We start from the raw sequence: 18866 nt of genomic DNA on the forward strand, positions 1-18866 counted from the left end.
ACCATATCTAACCGGAGCCTGTTTCCTATCCAGATCCTTATCCATGCACCCCACACTTCATACACACGTCCCCGGAGCACAGTCGCCCCACTATACAAATGCCCCTTTATGCACAGTCACCCACTATACCGATGCCCCTGGGACCTCTTACTAGGCTCTCAAAACCCTACCGAGAGGTCTGTGCTCTGTGAAACCTGAACTCCCAGGGTTAATCTCTCTCTTCTCTATACTCATCCTGAGCTTTGTAAAGACCTCTCAAGGCAAGTATCTTAAAGTGGGGTGCTTGCGTGACTGTGTCTGACCCCACCTTACCCAAGGAAAAGCCCTTGCCTTAGCGCCTAGCATGTAGAGCTGACCATATGCTTGTGGGTGAGAGGCAGGCTATCGTCAAGAGCACAGTCCCCCGGACAGGCACATGGAGAGGACAAGATCCTCAGCTCCCCAGGGACCCCAATCCACCCACCCAGGCTAGCGCCTGAAGGAGCCTAGAGCCCTATCTGTCTCTGTCACAGCCTCCAGGCCTGAGCCCAGGCCTCTTTTGTAATTCACCAGATTTCATGTGCTCAGTTTGCAGGATGATGGATAAAGCAGTTTGTTGACAGTAAGTTCAGGAGTTCAAGGCGAGCCTAGGCTACATATGAAGTCTAAGGACATCCTGTTTTATATGCAACCATAAAGGAGCAGAGGAAAAGAAAGGAAGAAAAAAAAGAAAGAAAAGAAAAGTCACACTGGGTCTAAGTGGTGCTCCTGGCTGTGGAACTCTGTTGATTTAACCCCTCTGAGAATTCTCAGTAGAGCAAGGGGCTTACACCAACCTCAGGAGACTGGCAAAGACTGGGCTTCACACACCATAGGTTCTTTGTGGAAACTCTGACTTTTCTTCCACGTGCTTTCCCAGTTCCCTCTGGCCCCTTACTGGTTCTTCTCCCAGCCATGTCCGGCTGCCTACAGGTGACAGAGCCTCCTCTAAACCCTGTGGAGCTGAGACGGGGGAACACATTTGTCACGGTGTAACTAGAGAGTGTCTGGGGGCTTGATGCCAGTGCTCCAGCTGGGGCCAGCGCCAGGCCCCCTCCTCACAGCTGTCAAGAGGAGGCTCAGAGACAAAGCAACTAGGGGCCCTCACTGGGGGCAGGGGATAGGTGGGGCCCTGTCTGCAAAGGGACAAGGAGGCCACAGCAGGTCCATGCTGCGTGAGGGAGCCAGGATCTGTAAGAATCCTCTATAGCCTGGGCCAGGGAAAGCCACACACGTGAGGGTCCCAGTCTACTCCTGAGCACCTGGAGAACTTTGAACAAACTATTTCACCTCTCTAAGCTGGACTTTGCTCATCAAGAATAATATGATCTAATTCTGCAAGCAGAGCGCCTGGCAAGCTGCAGGCATAAGCCAACTTCTTCCCTTGGCCTTCTCATTTCTTGACCTCCTTTCTCCTCTCTACTCTTTTCTATTCCACTGAGTTGGGGGAGGGGAGAGTCCTCCAGGTCGATGGGGCAGGGTCAAGGGTCAATGGGGATAGCTACACTTCGAGAGGATAAACTTAGAGGAAACAAAGTCAGAGGCCTTCACCTGGGCCCCGGCACCCGTGAGGCCTTTCTAAGAACCTGACACTCTCTAATGTTCCCATCCTTTGAGGCATACACAAACCCTTCCTGTATATTTTTGTCCCAGGAGACAGGGCCTTAACCCATAAACAGAGTGCAAATGGAGCCCGAGACCCCAGTCCTTGGTCCTAACGCTTTCCCTCCCTTCTGCTCTGTTAGTATAGCTGGTGCCCCACAGCTAGACTGGTAGAAGAGAAACCTGAACAATGAGCCAAACAAGGGATGTGTTCATCCCCCTGCCGCTCCACCCACTCAGCACCTCAGAAATGCCAGCCTGTTTCAGCTGAGCCCAGGGTACCAGATATAGTTGGGGCCTAGCCAGGGGTGGGGGAAACGGAATAAAGGTGGCTCAGGGTGAGAGCGCCCCCTGGTGGAAGGTGATATTCCAGTGCTTGGTCCCACCCTTTTCCTAGAGTTGCCCTTGGGGACTGGCCCACCAAGCCCCACTAAGCTAGTTGATCCTGCACATGACAGCCATGTCAAACTAGTCATCCAGGCACTCACAATCCATAGACAAGATGCTGATGGGGGGGTGGGGGGGAGGGATAGCCACTGGGATAGAGGAAATAGGGGGCAGCAGATGCCAGGTTGACCTGGCAGAGAGAGGGGTATATTGGAGTGGCCCCAGCAAAAAAGTGTATCCCATAACACCTGAGCAAGAGAGGAGCCAGGGATCCTGTCATGAGGATACAGAATAGTCAGGACATACAGACATCAGGACCACTTCTCAAGGAGCCTCAAAAGCCTTGCCCGGAGACCTTCTTCTGAGCACCCTGAGCTTCTGGGGGATTGTAATGGGGCAGGGACCTGAGGGGATTTGTAGTTTAGGAAGATCATGCTGGGTGGGAGTGGAAATGTAGCTCAGGCAGGGGGATGCTTGCCTAGCGTACACTAAACACTGGGTTTGAGCGCCTGCATCAAATAAAGTGACTGCGGAGGTACACACCTGTAAACCCAGAGCCCTAGAGGTACAGACAGCAGGATCAGGAGTTCAAAGTCACCCTTGGCTACATAGGGCTAGCCTGAGCTACATGAGACTCTGTCTTAAAAGGAACGGAGAGGAAGGGAGGAAGGAAGTGATACAAGTCAGGATAGAAGGTGGGGAATAGCTTCAAGGGGGCAAGACTGGCTGTGGAGAGGCTCGGCTGTGATGGCAGCTGATAATAGGACAGTAGCACCAGACATGGAAGAGGATGGTGGGGTTAGCCAAGCATGGTGACGCACCCCTTCTATCCCAGCACTCAGGGAGGCAGAGGCAGGCAGATCTCTGTGAGTTCAAGGTCAACCTGGTCTACAAAGTGAGTCCAGGACAGCCAGGGCTACACAGAGAAATCCCGTCTCGAAAACCCAACAAAAAGACTGGTGGGGTTCAGAGCCTCGGTCTCAGCCTCTCACAACCCTGTGGCCAGCACTACTACAACTGTGAAACAGTCTGAATACTCCTAGCCGCTAAAGCCAAGGCAGAGAGAGAGTGGAGAGCAGGGACAAGGTTGGGGAGAGAAGGAAGGTTAAGGATACAGAAGAGAAACACTCTTGCAAGATGCCAGGGGTTAGAGGAGAGGAGATGACAAAGTTTGTTTCTATATCTGGTTATCATATCCTAGTCCAAGATGTCTGTGAACAAAGGTTAGGAGGAACCTGGGGCATCTGCGTCCCTGTGGATAGATGGACACACACACACACACACGCACGCACCCCAGCCCCAAGAGCCCATAACTACCATGCAAGGCCTCCCTTCAGCAAACACAACCCTCCCGATGGAGCCACAGGCCAGCAGCTGTGTATGGATGAAGCTGCCTAGGGCTGGGTGGAGCCATTGTGGAGAGACTGTCCTCTGAATACCAGAAGCTAGAACAAAGAGGAGGCCACAGGGTCTATGAAAGCCAGGCCGTGCTGAGGTACCTGCCAGACAGTCCCCCTCCTCCTCTTCTTCACAGCATTTGGGACTGGGGGAGTGGGAAGGGAGACGCTCGTCAAATCCACTTTAGGAAAATTGGCTACATGATGTTTATTGCAAACTGCAATTTAGCATCTCTATTCAGGTCCTCTCCATGTTTAATTAGGGATAATACGGTGGAGGGGAGGAAACGGAGGAAGGACTCCATAGGACTGGCTCCTCAGTCTCTTCCTCCCAGAGGTGCTGAAAAGATCAGAGGTGGGACATGGAGTCCAGCACAGTGGGGGGCAAGGACTTGGTACCTTCGGGGGGGTCTTCAGATGACAAATCTGCAGAGCCAGAAAGCCGCTTGTACTCTTGGCTGCAGGGTGGGCTGGTGGCTCATCACAGACTGCGACCTAGATCCCCACGTCCCAGCACATCCCAGGCCTTTTTCTTTCCAAGGCCCAGAGACGTGGCATACCCAGCACAGGGCAAATTGAGAGGGGCCACACCCACACCCCAGCCCAGACAGGAGGCACAGTCAGCCCCTCATCTTAGACTACAGGCCTCTGTGATTTTAACCCCTCCTGACTGAAGGGACTAGGGTTCCCTCAGGAGCCTCCAGGCGCCCTTTCCCTATCTAATCTCCTAGCCTTCTTCCCCCCAGGATCCTGTCCCCTCCAGAGCTGTGAGGGCAGAGCTCCAATTAGCTCATTTGCTTGGTTAATTGGGTGGGGAGGGGAAGGAATTAAACTCCTTGTCAGGGATCTCCCCTGCAGGGCCAGAAATGGAATGAGGGGGTGGAGACCCCACCTCTGAGCACCCTCAGCCAAGCCTGGATGCCCCCCCCCCATCTCCATGCCCTAGATCTGGATGGAAGCAAGGACTTGGACTAGAGTGACAGCTCTGGGAAAGATTCTGACCTCTTGACTTAAGCTGGCAACCACCCTCCTGGACCAGAGTGCAGCGGGGAACTCCTGCCTGGGGTCTGCCTATTAATTTCTGGGTTTTGCTAGCCTTGCTGACTCTCCCTAGCTCATAACTAACTAACTAACTAACTACTCTCTCTCTCTCTGTCTCTCTCTGTCTCTCTGTCTCTCTCTGTCTCTCTCTCTCTCTGTCTCTGTCTCTCTGTCTCTGCCTCTGTCTCTTTCTCTGTCTCTGTCTCTGTCTCTCTCTGTCTCTCTCTCTCTCTCTCTGTCCCTTCCTTCCTCCCTCCCTCCCCCTCTTTCTCTTCCTGGTCTGTTGATTCCAGAAAAGCCCCTCCCCCAGGGGGGACCAGGAAGTATACAGCCAGGCTTTTTGGGGGTGCACTGGCCATGGTCCTTATCCTCGGTATGACTCTGGCTGTCTTCCTTCTGTACCACTGGCAGCAGAAGAACCAGTTAGGAACTGGCATCAATGGGTGAGTGTGGACAAGCTTGCCTCCCTTGCCAGCCCCTATGGCCCTTAAACTCCTAGCAAGCACTTGTCCTTGCAGAGGGGTCAGGCGGTCAGGTGCTCCGCAGCAGCTCAAAGTAAGTGCGCAATTTACAGTGAGGAAAACCATGGCCAAAAGGAGCTACTATAACTATTAGTCTGACCTCCCTCTAGCTCAGGGGTCCTCAACGTTCATAACAAATTATTTTGCTGGTACTTCGTTACTGTTGTGAATTGTAATATAAATATCTGACCTACAGGATATCTGATATGTGACCCCCCCCAAGGGGGTTGTGACCCACAGATTGAGAACCACTGGACCAACTGGGAGACAGGGACCACTGAGGTGTAAAGTTTATGAAGTTTATGAAGGAGCCCAAAACTCTATTTGTCACCATCAATAACATTTTAATTCATTTATTATTATTATTATTATTATTATTATTATTATTATTATTATTATTACAATTTCAGATAGTGTCTCACTGTGTTGCTCAAGCTAACCTCAGATTTATGGGCCCAAACTATTCTTCTGCCTCAACCCTCATGCTAAGCTTGAATACAAATTTTTTTTACATTAAAATCGATGTAAAAAAAAATCTAGGATGAACAAACTATCATTTTAAATAGAGACAGAATTAGAATGACTGGTTTCTCCCCTTTGCCTCAGGCTCCAATATGGCTCAGCATGCTATTACTGATCCTCTCTTTACTTAAAAAAAATGTTATTTTGTTCATCATGGATTTCTGCATTATCTTTCATTTGAAAAATACTGCATTAAATATGATTTATTGTGATGGCTCAGATGGCCTGTGCCCCATACTTTGTCCCTGTGTTCTCCTTCCCCTGGCCCTGGGTGTGGCCTCTGGAGGTCTCACTGTTGCTGGAAGCTAGAAAGCCTGAGACTCACAGGATTCCTACACCGTCCAAGGTAGACTGAGCTGGACTATAGCAAGGACACCTGGGAAGGATGGACAGGTCAGCCACCCTTAGCCTCTGCTCCCTCTGCTGAGTAGCCTCGTCTCAGATTCTGGCTACCGGGGTCTGTTAGAGAGCAGAGCTCAGGGCTCTTGGGACAGTAATGTTCAGGTATCCTGACAGGGACAGAGGTGGTCCCCCATCCCCATTTGAGGCTATGCTAAACTCACCTTCATCCTGTTCCTCCAGAATGAACCTGTCCCCCTCCCAGAAGCCGGAGCCACCTCCAGAAGGGCAGAGCCAGCTTGCACTGGAGGACATTCAGGTGGGCCTAGGGCAGCACAGGGTAAAATCCCTGGCCTGTGGAGACAGGAACTGGGGGCAGAGAACGAGAGCTAACCTCAGGGAGGGAATCCTCCCTAAGAGAGTATGGTGCCTTCATGAGTCAGTCCTCCCAGGTTAGGTCAAAGCCTTCTCTTGCTCCCCCGCCCAACCAGAAGTGACATGCTCAGGCTGTCCTGGCCAGAGCCCTCAGAGGAACCTCTCACTGCCTCTCAACCATCCATGGAGATGTAGTTCAGTTGATAGAGTGCCTCCATAGCACACACGAAGCCTGGGGTTCAATGCCCAGCTCCAAATAGACTAAGTAAGATAGTACGTTCTGGACTTGGAGGCAGGATGATCGTGAGTTCAAGACCAAGCCAGGCATGATGACCCAAACCTTTAATCCCAGCACTCAGGAGGTAGGACAAGCAGGTCTCTGTGAGTTCCAGGACATCCAGGCTACATGGTGAGACCCTGTTTTTAAAGAGAGAAAGAGAGTTGGGAGGGGGGCAAAAATTAAATGAAGAGAGCATTCAAGACGAGCCTTGGCTACATAGCAACGTGGACAGCCACATGAGATTGTCTCAAAAACAAAATGAAAAACAAAATCCAAAGAGCAGTTGTGAGGTGATGTGCCTGTACTGGCTCCTGTCAGGGTGTCATTATCACCTCTGAACCAATCACCACTAGGGTGAACATGGGATGGGGTGGGGTGGGACATCCCCACCAACCTCCAGGACAGATAGGGTCACCTCACCTGGACCAGGGTGTGGAGTGATCTGTGCAGCTCCCTCTTTCCTTTTCAGGGTCTCCACCTAGAACTGGAGGAAAAACGTGAAGAAGATCTGCCTCTACAGCCCCCCTACTATGACCTGGGGGTCTCCCCAACCTACCGACCCTTGGTAAGGATGGCTAAAACCTAGGGCAGTGCCACAGCCCAGCTCCCCCAGAACCTAGCTGCCTTAGAGAGAAAAGCCAGGGAAAAGAGTGAGCGGCTGGGCTGGGGACATAGCTCAACTGGTAGAGTGCTTGCACAGAATACTTAGCATTCAAAAGGCCCAAGGTTCAAGCCCCCCCAGGAAGGAGGAAAGGGGAGGGAAGAAGACGGAAGGGAGGGGAGAAGACAGAGGGGGGATTCTTCAGAGGGATGGGGAGAAGGAGGACCCCCATTTCAGTGACCCTGGGCAGAAGGGTGCTGCAGCATCCTATCTACCAGAGGGAAGGTAAGACATCCAAGAAAGCCAACCGTAGCCTGATGCCCAGTTCTCACTCCCCCAAGCCCCAGCCGGAGCTCTATACCCTGCACCCAAGCCTCCAGGCTCTAACAACAACCAGAAAGCTCCCTCGTGCCCCTTTCTCCTGGCCTCACTCCCAACTGCTCAAAGAGCCAGCACCACTTGAATGGGCTGCTACCTCTGCCCACGGCCGGCTCCTTTCAGAAGGCTTGGGAACTGGAGGTGGTTACCCATATGGTGCCAGCTCAGAGACCCAGGCCAGAGCGCCTGGGCCCAAAGATAACACCCTCTCTCCTGGCATGGGTAGCCAAGTCATGCCTTTGTCTCCTCAGCACTGCTATCCTCCCTCTTAGCTGGAAGTGCCAGTGAAGGCCCAACTTAGGTGCCAAATCCTGGCCCCAGGACAGACACATTCTCCTTTGGGGGGACTGCACCCAGAAGAACAACTCAGCCTCCGCCTTCTGATCCAATGAGGGGGTCCAAAAGACCACCAGCTGGTCAGCCAAGAACTGACATGAAGCTGACTCCTCAGAGAACAACCCCGGTACCACTCACACCCCCACTGGAGGCTGCATAGCATGGCCCTGCCAGCTCCCCTCAGAAGGAATCACAGAGGCACTGCAGAGCTCTGGCTGGGCCCCAGGCCCCTTGCCAGTTGTTCCACAAACACTATTTCATTTAATCTCACAACAATCCAAACCAGGAGCCCTGTTGATATTTACTGGATAAGTTGGGGAACTGAGGCTCAGTGGACTTAACAGCCTTGACCGAGACCACCCAGTGAGCAGTTGCAGACAGCACAGCTCACTCCTCCTTCCAGGCCCTTGGGACCCCGCTTTTGGTGCTGCGTGTACAGCAGCCAGCACGACCCCCAGACATGGAGGGAGAGAAGGGAAGTCACGGGAACTAGGGTAGGTCCTGGAGCTTCTGTCTGGTGCAGAAGGATCCAGGTCTACTGTCTGCCTGTCTGCCTGCAAGGTTTAAAGTAAGAGCGGCAAGGTGGCTGAGCTAAGAGTGGAGAAGCCCCTTCCCCCCATCTTCAGACAAGCAAGCCACTCCCCTTCCAAGATCTGCAAAACTATCCATCTCCCTCAACCTGGAAACTGAAGTGTGGGGGCAAATAAAGGGAGGAGGAGCCAAAGCTGTGGCACAGGGAGAAGAGATGATGGAAGTTCGCAATTTGGGAAGTTGTGGGTAGAGCGGGATCCCCTGTAGAGCGGGCCAAGGCTCACCGTAATAATCGCGGTGATGTAAGGAGACAGCTGCGCCTGGCCCTAATCCCCACCACGACCTTCTTTCTGTCTTGTTCTCTGCCAGCTGCCCCTTCCGCCTAGCAGGCACAGGCTTCCCTGGGGACTCAGGAGGAGCCAGACCTTACCCTGCAGTTCCCAATCAAGGACAGCACCTATCCCTCAGGCCCTGCTGCACAGTCCTTTCCCCTTCTCCCCACTAAGCACCACACCCCATATTCATGGCTCTAGGCCCCCTCCTCCTGAGCAGCCTGCCCTTCTCTTCCAGCTCGGCTTTAGCTAGACTCCCAGAATCCTCTGGCGCAGCGGCTCGCAACCTTTCTAAATGGCTGCGGCCCTTTTAAAAACAGTTCCTCGTGTTGTGGGGACCCCCGACTAGAAGATTATTTTGTCGCTACTTCATAACTGTAATTTTTGCCACTGGTATGAATTATAATGGGAATATCTGATATGCAACCCCAAGGGGGTCGCGACCCACAGGTTGAGAACCGCTGCTCTGTAAATTTATCCATTCAAGAGTTTCCAGGGACCAAAAGCAGAAGAAGCCGCCTCTACCCACCAGTCACAGGCAGATGAGACCAGGAGATGGCTTCACCCTGTGTCCTGCGTGAGCCAGAGGCAGTCTAACAAGGACATCTGGGTGGCTAGGGGCTGAAAAGAATGGCCAGTGGGGTAGTGTGCACAGGTCTCCAGGGGAAAGAGAGTCTGGCACTGTGGGAGGCTCCATCATTGTTCCCAGGAAAAGTGTAATTCCTTTTGCCTTACAGAGCAATTACTGGCCAGGAAAGGATTTATCCCCAGTACTCGGGTTTGTTGTCCGTGCAGCTTGTATACAAGTCACATTATTGATGTGGTCATCAATTCTCCTCAACAAGTGGTGAGAGAGGGAGGCAGGCAACGTTCGCTATTCACTGAGGCAAAGCTCCAGAGAGGCCAGGAAGACTTCAGGGAGCCTGAGGGCTAGCACCTTAAGGGCCAGACAAGCTCAGTAGCCCTAACCTGAGTGGACCCACGTTCTCCTCTCTGTGTGAGGCAGATCCGTGCTGTACCCAAGATGCTAACCCAGGCTGTGACAACACCCCCCTGCATGCCTGCTGGGAGTTTATCCAGGCACTACTGGAAAGCTGCACAGCTCTAGGTTAGCTCTTAGGGAGGACCCCATGAGATCCATAAGGTCCAGAAGAGGGGGAAAAGAGGGGCAGCCCTATCTTTAAAGAGAGAGAGTCCTCTCTCCTCAGCCTTGTGAGCAGACAGGCCAGGCTAGAAACTTAAGGTGCTACTCAGTGGCCTTGGGGTTTGGAAGCCACTATGTCAACTCCAGTCCCCCAAGAAGCAGATGTCACAGAGCGAAATCAGACATGTGGGAGTCACTCGGGGGGCAGCTCTGAAAGACTCAGGAGCAGAGAGGGCAGTTTTGACCAGAAGGCTGTCTTATTGCCTATGAAAGGATAGGGGGGACAGAGGAGAATCACCTGGGAAATCTCAGGCAATAGAAAACACTTAGTTCATCATGGCCGTCCCACGGAAATCCACCCGCTTTGACCAATCCTCGCTGATGAATAGACAGAGCAGCCTGGGCCATGGGTGGCCTCAGCACAGGTAGGGCACAGCCAACTGCTATAGCATCCCGAGACCACAGGCATGTCCAGGATACCCAAGTTACCTCTTCCGAAGAGATGGAGCCCTGTTGCTATGGAGGACCTTAGGCTCACAACTGGTGTTACCTTCTCCTTTTTTTCTCTTTATTTTCGTTTGTTTGGTTTCATTGTGTCTGTTTTTATCAGAAGAGTCTTGTGTTGCCCAGGCTAGTCTCATACTTGAAACGTTGCTAAGTAAGTCCTTAAGCCAGCAAGGTGGCACACGCGTTTAGTCCCAGCACTAAGGGAGGCAGAGGCAGGCGGATCACTATGAGCTCGAGGCCAGCCTAGTCTACAAAGGGGGCCCAGGACAGCCAGGGCTACACAGTGAAACCCTGTCTCCAAACAAAACAAACCAAACAAAGACCTTAAAGCCTTGATCCTCCTGCCTCTATCTTCCAGGCATGGGGTTACAGGCAAGTCTCACCGCCCTTAGGTCACTTTCTTCCTCCTGTGTCCTTTAGCTCCTTTCATTAAGCCATCTCCTCAGGGCCCAGGATCTGTGTTAAGCCCGACCCTCTCACCCAGGCGTTTTGTTTGTCTCAGTTCCCAGTCAGACCAGAAGACGTGTCAACGAGATCAAGTGTAGGATCTAAACATTCCTTGTCTTCATCAGATAGCTGCAGCTGGCCTCCTCCTGTGGATCAATTACCCTACCAACCTTGCGCGCTAGATCCTAAATACAGGGAGTTCTAGTGGCCAGGCAGCAGCCTCAGCTACTGGCGCAATAGGACCGGCAGCCTTGCAGAGCCCCAAGCACAGGGATGGAAACACAGAATTCCCTCCACTGGGTACTGGGAGCTGTGGAATTTGCTCCTGCTGGCCTTTGTACTTTGGTTCTTGGACTTATGCACTCTTCCTGTAAAGGACACAGCCCCATTTAGAGGCTTTTCAAAGTACTGATAAACAGCTGGAGAGATGGCTCAGCAGATAAAGGCGCTTGCCTCCAAGACTGATGACTTGAGTCTCCTCCCTGGGACCCGCATGTTGGAGAGAAAAAACGGACTTCCATAAGTTCCCCCCACCCCCAATCCCCCGCCCCGACCTCCACACAAGCGCCAGCGCGCATGCGCATATCCATACATCTAATTCAAAAGCCGTTTTTAAGTGTAACTGCTCCCAAGCTGGCTTTGCTCCCAAGCTGGCTTTGCTCCCAAGCTGGTCCTTCGGCTGGCACTGGAGAGATTTAGTGTTCATCGGGCACCACGTTCTGTTCCCCAGACAGCGAGCTCTCGTGCTGCCCTTGCAAAGCGGAAAGGTGGGTGAGTTCCCACTCGTCTCCTCGAGGCCCCGGCTGGGGACATCTCACCTTGGGATCCCAGCATGAGAACCAGAGGACACTGACCTTCAAATCATGGCATCAGCCATCTCTCTGTAGAGCCTGCTGGTTTCCGCAGAAGCTAGACTGACAGAGTAAGGAGACCAAAGATAGGGAGCATCTGCCTGCATCCTTTGGGTCTTTAAGGGTGACACCTCACAGCTCCTCCCTCTCCCCCGCCCCCCCATCCCCGGCCTACCTCGCCTCACGGGTTGCATCTGTGGTGATTTCCACTTGGCTCTTCTCCCACAGGCCAAGAAGCCAACGTGGCGTTAGTATGTCAGTCCCAACACTACACTCCTGTGTGGAGCACAGACCACAGCCCTGGCGGTGGCATTCCCTATTCTCTGCTGTCTGTCAGTCGCAGATCTTGTCATGTTACAAAATAACGCGCACAGAAGCAAGTTAAGGGAGGAAGGTCTGTCTTGGTTTACCAAGCCAGAGGGTAGAGGCCATCATGGCAGGATAAACATGGTGATGGTGTGCTCTAATTGCATGACCAACCAGGAGGCAGAAAGAAGAACCCCAAGCAGGAATAACCTTCAAAGCCCACCCTCAGTGACACACTCCTAGTAATACTTAAAAAAAAAAAAAGCCTAGCGGTGATGGCACACGCCTTTAGTCCCAGCCCTCCAGAGGCAGGTAGATCTCTATGAGTTTGAGGCCAGCCTGGTCTACAGAGCAAGTTCCAGGACAGCCAGGGCTACACAGAGAAACCCTGTCTTGAGAAAAAAACAAAACAAAAATAAAAAATACAAACAAAATTCCTTCCGCTAAGGACCAAGTACTCAAACGGATGAGTCTGTGGAGAACATTTCAGACTCAGATCATAGCAAAGATCCAAGGTGTCAAATCCCAGGTTCTGAGAAAATGTCAGTGTCCTGTTTATTTGATTCTTCTCCTGGGCCACTGGATCAGAATCCTCAAAATCCAACTTATAGGCAAAGGAGGTAGCATACTCCAGCAATCCCAGCCCCTCAGCCGGATGAGACAGGGCCATAGAGTCGGAAGTCAAAGAGTCGGAGCTACCAAAGAGACTCTGTAAAAATGAAATTAAATCTAACCTAGGAGTATTCATCTGGCTTCTGCCGTGCCTGCCGGCTAATTCCTTACGCCAGGGTATAATTTTTCCTTCTCAGTCAGGTCCAGCATGTTCCGAGCTGGGTCATGTGAGGCTCTATTCCTGATTACCAGCCTGCAGCCAGGGTTTATGCTTCGCAAAGAAGCCTCTGAGGTACTGAGGTACGGAGCAGCAGGGCGCCCAGCAGTAGTAGCTCTTAATAGGGAAAAGGGGCCGCCTCTGCCTGCTGTGGGGATACAGTTTCAGGACCTCTGTCCATTCATTTTAGGCTAGGTTAGGGTTGTCTGGGTCCATACCTCATTACAGCAAGCCCCGCACCCAGGTCCTGCCTTTCAGCTGAATCCTCCCCACTGCCAGAGAAGGGCCTCCTAGGAAGTTATGAAGAGATGGGGTCTCACGCTGAGCTTTCCTGGTGATGGCTCACTATTCATGAATCAGTGTCCACATGGCTTCATAATAAGCCACCTCTGCTGTCATTTTTCCCCGCATCTGCTTCATGCCTGGTTGTATCTCAGGGGGTCCCTTCACCAACACATTCTCTCAGGTCACCACTAGTGAAATATTCAGTGACTAGGCTGCCACCTTGTGCTAGGGACTCTGTGCCCTGTTTCGTTCCTTTTTCTTTTGGGGGAGTTGATTGTTTGTTGAGACAGGGTCTCCTTTAGCCTAGGCTGACCTCGAACTCACATCATAGCAAAGGCTATGGGGGAGAGAAGGGGGCGGGGTTTATTAGTTTGTTTTAAATTTCTTTATAATATGGTTGAGTAGGGTAGGAGGACAACTTTCAGGAGTCAGTCCCAGGGATAAAATCAGGCCATCAGAATTGCACAACAAATGCTTTTACCTACGCAGCCATCTTACTGACCCATTTGTTTTTTTGTTTGTTTGTTGTGAGGGACTTGTTTGTTCCTTTGGCTTTTGGAGACAAAGTGCCATTCTGTATCTCCGACTGGCTGGAAACTCCTTATGTAGACCAGGTTGGCCCCCTGCCTCTGCCCCCCCCCCCAAGTTCTAGGATGACAGATGGGCATCACCACACCTTTGCCCTACTTTCTGCTGGGGCAGGAAGAGTCCTAGCTATCCGGCAGAGAGGCCACCAGACCAAATCTCCATCCCACCCTCTGTGCCTGTTTCCTTTGGTTGCCCCTGGCATTACCCAGCAGGGACCACTGGTCACAGCTTTCCGTCTGCCTCTGGGAGATTTTATTGAAGCTTTTTTAGGTAACGTACTGAGGGCTCCCAGGGCAGCCCCTATCCTTGAAATCTATAAAATGAACATCCCTCTTCCCTCTGCTTACCTAAGTAGGGTGTTCCCAAACCACCTCAGCCAGCACCTCACCTTCAATCTCCTGCATCCCTGCGGTCACAGCCACAGTGGCCACCTTTTGATGGCAGCACTGGGAAAGAACTACAGAGAAGTTGCCAGAACACATCTTGGTGGACTCTATGGAGCCTGGGTAGTCCCCCAGACACCCCTGGCATTCCATTCAGTGGAACCCCAGACCCAGGCCTCTTGTACTGAGGGGATGTAAAATGAGGGTGCTCTCCACATGTCCAGTCCTTGCGTCAGCAGGACGGCCCCACACCGTGTCAGTACACAGTCATTCTCGGCTCCACCATGCTCCCTGCTCCTTAAGACTGCTGCATGCACACGTCTCTGTTTGCCTTCGTTTGTCTTACCCACACACAGCTACCCTCTGGACCCCTGGTGTTCATAGGGAGGACCCGGACTGCCTGTCAGTCCAGCCCCTTCCCTTTCCTTCTGTCTCTGGCCAACTCCCTGCAAGGGCTCTTGTCTTCTGGAAGAGATATACAACCTGCCCCCTCCCCCCTCCCCCCAACTCCAGCCAGGCCCTGGAAGGACAGGAGGCTGCAGAAGAAGGTGCCAGGGTGTGACTTTTGCTTGTGACAAATCAGAAATTAATTACACTAATTTTAGCTCCGCCACGTCCCTGACCTCAGGCTCCACCCGGGCTTTACCGGAGGGCAAGCAAAACCAGGACAAGCAAGGCCTGGCCTGCTGCTCAGATGACCCAAGAAGAGTAGACACGGCCTAGGAGGGGTGCCCTCCAATTGCATGGAACCCTAATCCTATTCCCTGTCTCCTGCCCTCCTGATGGGGGAGGGGCAGGGCATTCTGTCTATCTGCCCAAAGATTGGCACCGAGTCTTGGAGGAGGTGGCAGCTGTGAAGAAAGAGCCAAAGATAAGAGCCAGAGAGACCTCAGATGGTCAGGCCACCCTCACATTGGAAAGGAAACTGAGGCCTGGGAAAAAGGGGCTTGGCAGGGTTCCAGTGCTGAGCTGTCAGCCGGGATGGGGTGGGCGTCTGCCTTTCAGCTACTCCTGGTAATTTCCACATCAAACCAAGAGCCCAAGTAAAGCACTGCTGCAAATAGCCCAAGATGGGAGGGGAGCCTTGGGCTCTAACGAGAGTGATAATGCTCATAAATTTTATGTCTCCATGTCACAAATGAAAAACTGAGTTTGGATGAGTTGAACAATCTGCCTGGCAAGTCATAGCAAGTGGTTCAGCTCAAATCCGAAGGCAGGTGCTCTGACTCTGCTTCTGCAAACATCTTGTTGCAAACTTCCATGACCTCAGGCACATCAGAGCCCCCTCTCTTCCCTCTGAAAAATAAGAGGGTAGATCTAAATCACCCCCTCAGAGCCCAGAACAATAGGATGAGGAAACCCATGGACTCTTCCCACTTGCATCCGGCATCTAAGGTGGCAGTTCTCAACCTTTTTTTAAAAAAAATAATTAATTTTAAAAACATAATTAAATAATTTTAATACATTGATGTTTTGCCTGTGTGTATGTCTGTGTAAGGGTGTCATATCTCAAAGTTACAGACAGTTGTGAGCTGCCATGTGAGTGCTGGGAATTGAACCCGGGTCCTCTGGAAGAGCAGCCAGTGCTCTTAACTGCTGAGCCATCTCTCCAGCCCTTCCCGGGGGTGGGGTGGGGTGGAGGGGGTTGTTTTGTTTTGTTTTGTTTTGTTTTGTTTTGTTTTGTTGAGACAGGGCCTCTCTGTGTAGCCTTGGCAGACCTGGACTCAGTTTGTAGACCAGGCTGGCCGTGAACTAACCGTGATCCACCTGCCTCTGCCTCCTGAGTGCTGGAATTAAAGGTGTGCGCCACCTCGCCTGGCTCCAGTTCTCAACCTTTCTAATGCTGGGACCCTTTAACACAGTTCCTCATGTTGTGGCAACCCCCAACCATAAAGTTATTCTCATTGTTGCTACTGTTATGAATCATAATGTAAATATCTGATATGCAGGATATCTGATATGTGACTCCTGTGAAAGGGTCATTTGACCGCTAGAGAGGTCTCGACCCAGAGATTGAGAACTGCAGGTCTAAAGGGACACATACACATTTAACAGAGCATATAAATGCCTTCTGGCCTGTTCTCATAAAACATCTCTCTACACCTTAGCTTTCTGTTGTCACTAATGGATTGCTTTTCTGACCCCCCTTCTTGTGCCCAATTCTCCATTCCTCCCTCCACTCCTAACACACACACACACACACACACACACACACACACACACACACACACACAAATGCACATGCACACGCACGCACACATACATGCATGCACACCCTGCAACCTGGGTCTGTCCCCTTCCACCCTCTGCTCAATACCCAGAGTTCTTGCTTAAATGACAGTGACGTCCACTATGCGGAGCTGGACACCTCAGCCCTGGAACGTGTACCAGGGTCACAGACCACTGTGCTGGGACCTGGGGAAGCTGTGGAGTATGCCACCATCCAACTGAGCCCACCTGAGCACCGAGCGCCCAGCTCGGGACAACAGGTATGACCTGCCAGCACCCTCCTGCTCTGCGATGGCTCTTCTCCCCTCCTGACAGCACAGTGCCCTGCTGCATGGTGGACTGGGGTGGGCAGAGCTGGGTCCCAGCAGTTGGGAGGGGGCAGGAGCCAGGTGAAGTAGGAGGACCAAGATCCCAGAGGCCTGGGATGTAGACCTGCTCCTACCACCAGCCTCCAAGATTTGAAGTGACGCATGCTGCCTCCCCTCTCCCTGAGCCTGTGAAGAGAGAAGGGTGGACCCAGTGACCTCTGGCACTCCCTCATGCCCCAGTGACCCTCATTTCCATGTAAGGTGGCTCACTCCTGGCATCACAGATATAGATGGCCCCTGAGCCCTCTCCAGATACCTAGATGTTGCATCTTTCTTTCTTACCAAGGGGTCCCCAGTACCAGGGCTGGATGCTCACGTTTGTCTTTGACCTCCATCAGTCCAACTGAAGAGTTCAATCCAATGAACTGTCATCAAACACCTGTTTATACCAGACATGATGTTGAGAGCCTCAAGGCTGGGGTAGTCTCCTATCCCATGAGTGGTACCCATTGAAGTAGACGTCTCAGGACTTCTGAGCTCATAGACTGAAGGGAGCTGATGGACAGGGATAGATGGCCACAGGTGCCTCAACATAGCTGAGCCCCAGATGATACTAGAGGTCACAAGGAGGTCAGAGAGCAGAGAGATATTGAATACTGGCTGGGGAAGATAGGAAGGGTCCAAGGAGTCTCCCTGAGGGGCAAAGGACACCCTCTGGCTGCAGATGAACACACCTGGTATTGACATAGTATTCCTGGACTTGAACTAGTTTGGACAGGATGGAGGGGGTAGGATGGGCTAGGAGTGACAGGTAGAAAAATGAGAGGTGCTGTGGGCTTGGCAGCTGGCAGGTCCAGTGAGGGCTAGCAGCTGGAGATGCTCCCAGAAGGGACTTCTGTGGGGAGGCCCCTGCAAGATGTCTATCACTCCTACCAGACAGCTGGGCTTCATAAGCCAACGAACTGTCCCCTAACCTCTGCTGCTGCATCTCAGTAAGCCTCGGCAGGCCAGCACCCCACGTACTATGCAGGTGGATGGGGCTGGGCGTCTAGCCTAATAGGAGAGACAGCAAAGGCAAGCTCATAATGGCCCTGTGTAAATCATTCTTCCATAACCCGGGGCCTGCCTGTCGCCCGTTCTAACTCCTCATCACCTCACCAGGAAGGGGTGGCTGTGGGCAAGAGGAAGGTGCCCACCTGCCCTCCTCGACTCCCAGGGGCTGCTGCAGCTTCTTGTGAGGTCTGGCTCTAGGCATGAGGCTCAGGGTGGGGGAAGACAGGCTTGGGGGTGGAGGGGGTGGATGGATGTGCAGAAAAGCTGCTAATCCTATAAATCCTAATTTGGATGCCCTCCCGGCCTCTCTGAAGTCCTTGGGGCTGGGGCCAAATTAATCCTGGGTGCTCCTGGCAGGAACCCAGGAAAGGGACATATTTTACTGCCTCCTCTAGGGCTTTCTCTTGCCAAACATTCCCACGTGGAGGGGGAGGTGGCTGTTCCTGGCCCAGAGAGGCCCTTGCCCTGGAGGAGCTGAGCTAGGAAGCCCAGGATGAGGGAGGAGCTGCAGAGCTGACGAGAGCTCACAAGGGGCCTGGAGAGTAGGGGGCGGGGTGAACATGAAGAATGAGCTGTGGAGTGGACTGGGGGGTTGGGGGAGATGCGGGGAGCTGTGCAGCTGGGGAATTAGCCCTCTCTGCCTGGGAGCCCCTTCCTGCCATGTCCTCACATGCCTGCCTTGAGGCAACCCCACAGCAAAAAGCGGGGATGTCAGACAGGAACAGGTGCACAGGCCCATCCACCCCTCCCCCTTGACTGGGCACAGGGCTGGGGCATAGAGCCTTAACAGAAGTCTCAAGGTGAGAGTCTCCCTTCCCCGCTTCCTCTCTTTCCACCGCTCTCTTTCCTTGGGGCCATTTGGTACCTTCCAAGAGGCCTCAGCTGGAACTTGTCCCATAAGCAGCCTAGGCTGAGCCAGCTTGAGAGCCTCCGCCTGGGAAAGGAAAAGAACTAAAGGCTAGGCTCTAGGGAAGCTGGGGGTACTTCTTTGTGGCTCACCCTGATCCCAGACTTAGGTTCAGAAGACATAGGAAATGAGGGCCCCACAGCCTGGACATGAGTCCTCCTCGCTCTCTGCCCCGCCCCCACCCCTTGCCATTCAGCCCCTCCCCCTTCTCCCCTTGGCCTAGCCCTGACCATCCTTGCCTGCCTTCAGCATCACTCCTCCTCCATCCAGCCTTTCCCACCAGCTTCTCTGTACCCTCTCAGCTGCCTGACTTCCCTCGTCTTGTTCACACATCTGTTTCTTCCTCCTGGCCCTCCCCTAACCCCCTCC

At 52.7% G+C, this 18866-nt stretch overlaps 1 protein-coding gene across 1 annotated transcript; it reads left to right on the forward strand.

Annotated features, from left to right (window-relative positions):
* Positions 1-4802: 4802 nt before the first annotated feature.
* Positions 4803-16495, forward strand: LOC311598445 (uncharacterized protein; the record flags this gene model as incomplete). Its single annotated transcript, XM_084783487.1, has 4 exons — positions 4803-4888; positions 6071-6146; positions 6952-7047; positions 16322-16495. The coding sequence occupies 4 exons, from the start codon at positions 4803-4805 to the stop codon at positions 16493-16495; spliced, it is 432 nt and encodes a 143-aa protein (XP_084639613.1).
* Between the last annotated feature and the right edge of the window lie 2371 nt (positions 16496-18866).

This window comes from Acomys minous (genome assembly GCF_964271855.1).
Source record: "Acomys minous genome assembly, chromosome: 5".
NCBI lineage: Eukaryota > Metazoa > Chordata > Mammalia > Rodentia > Muridae > Acomys > Acomys minous.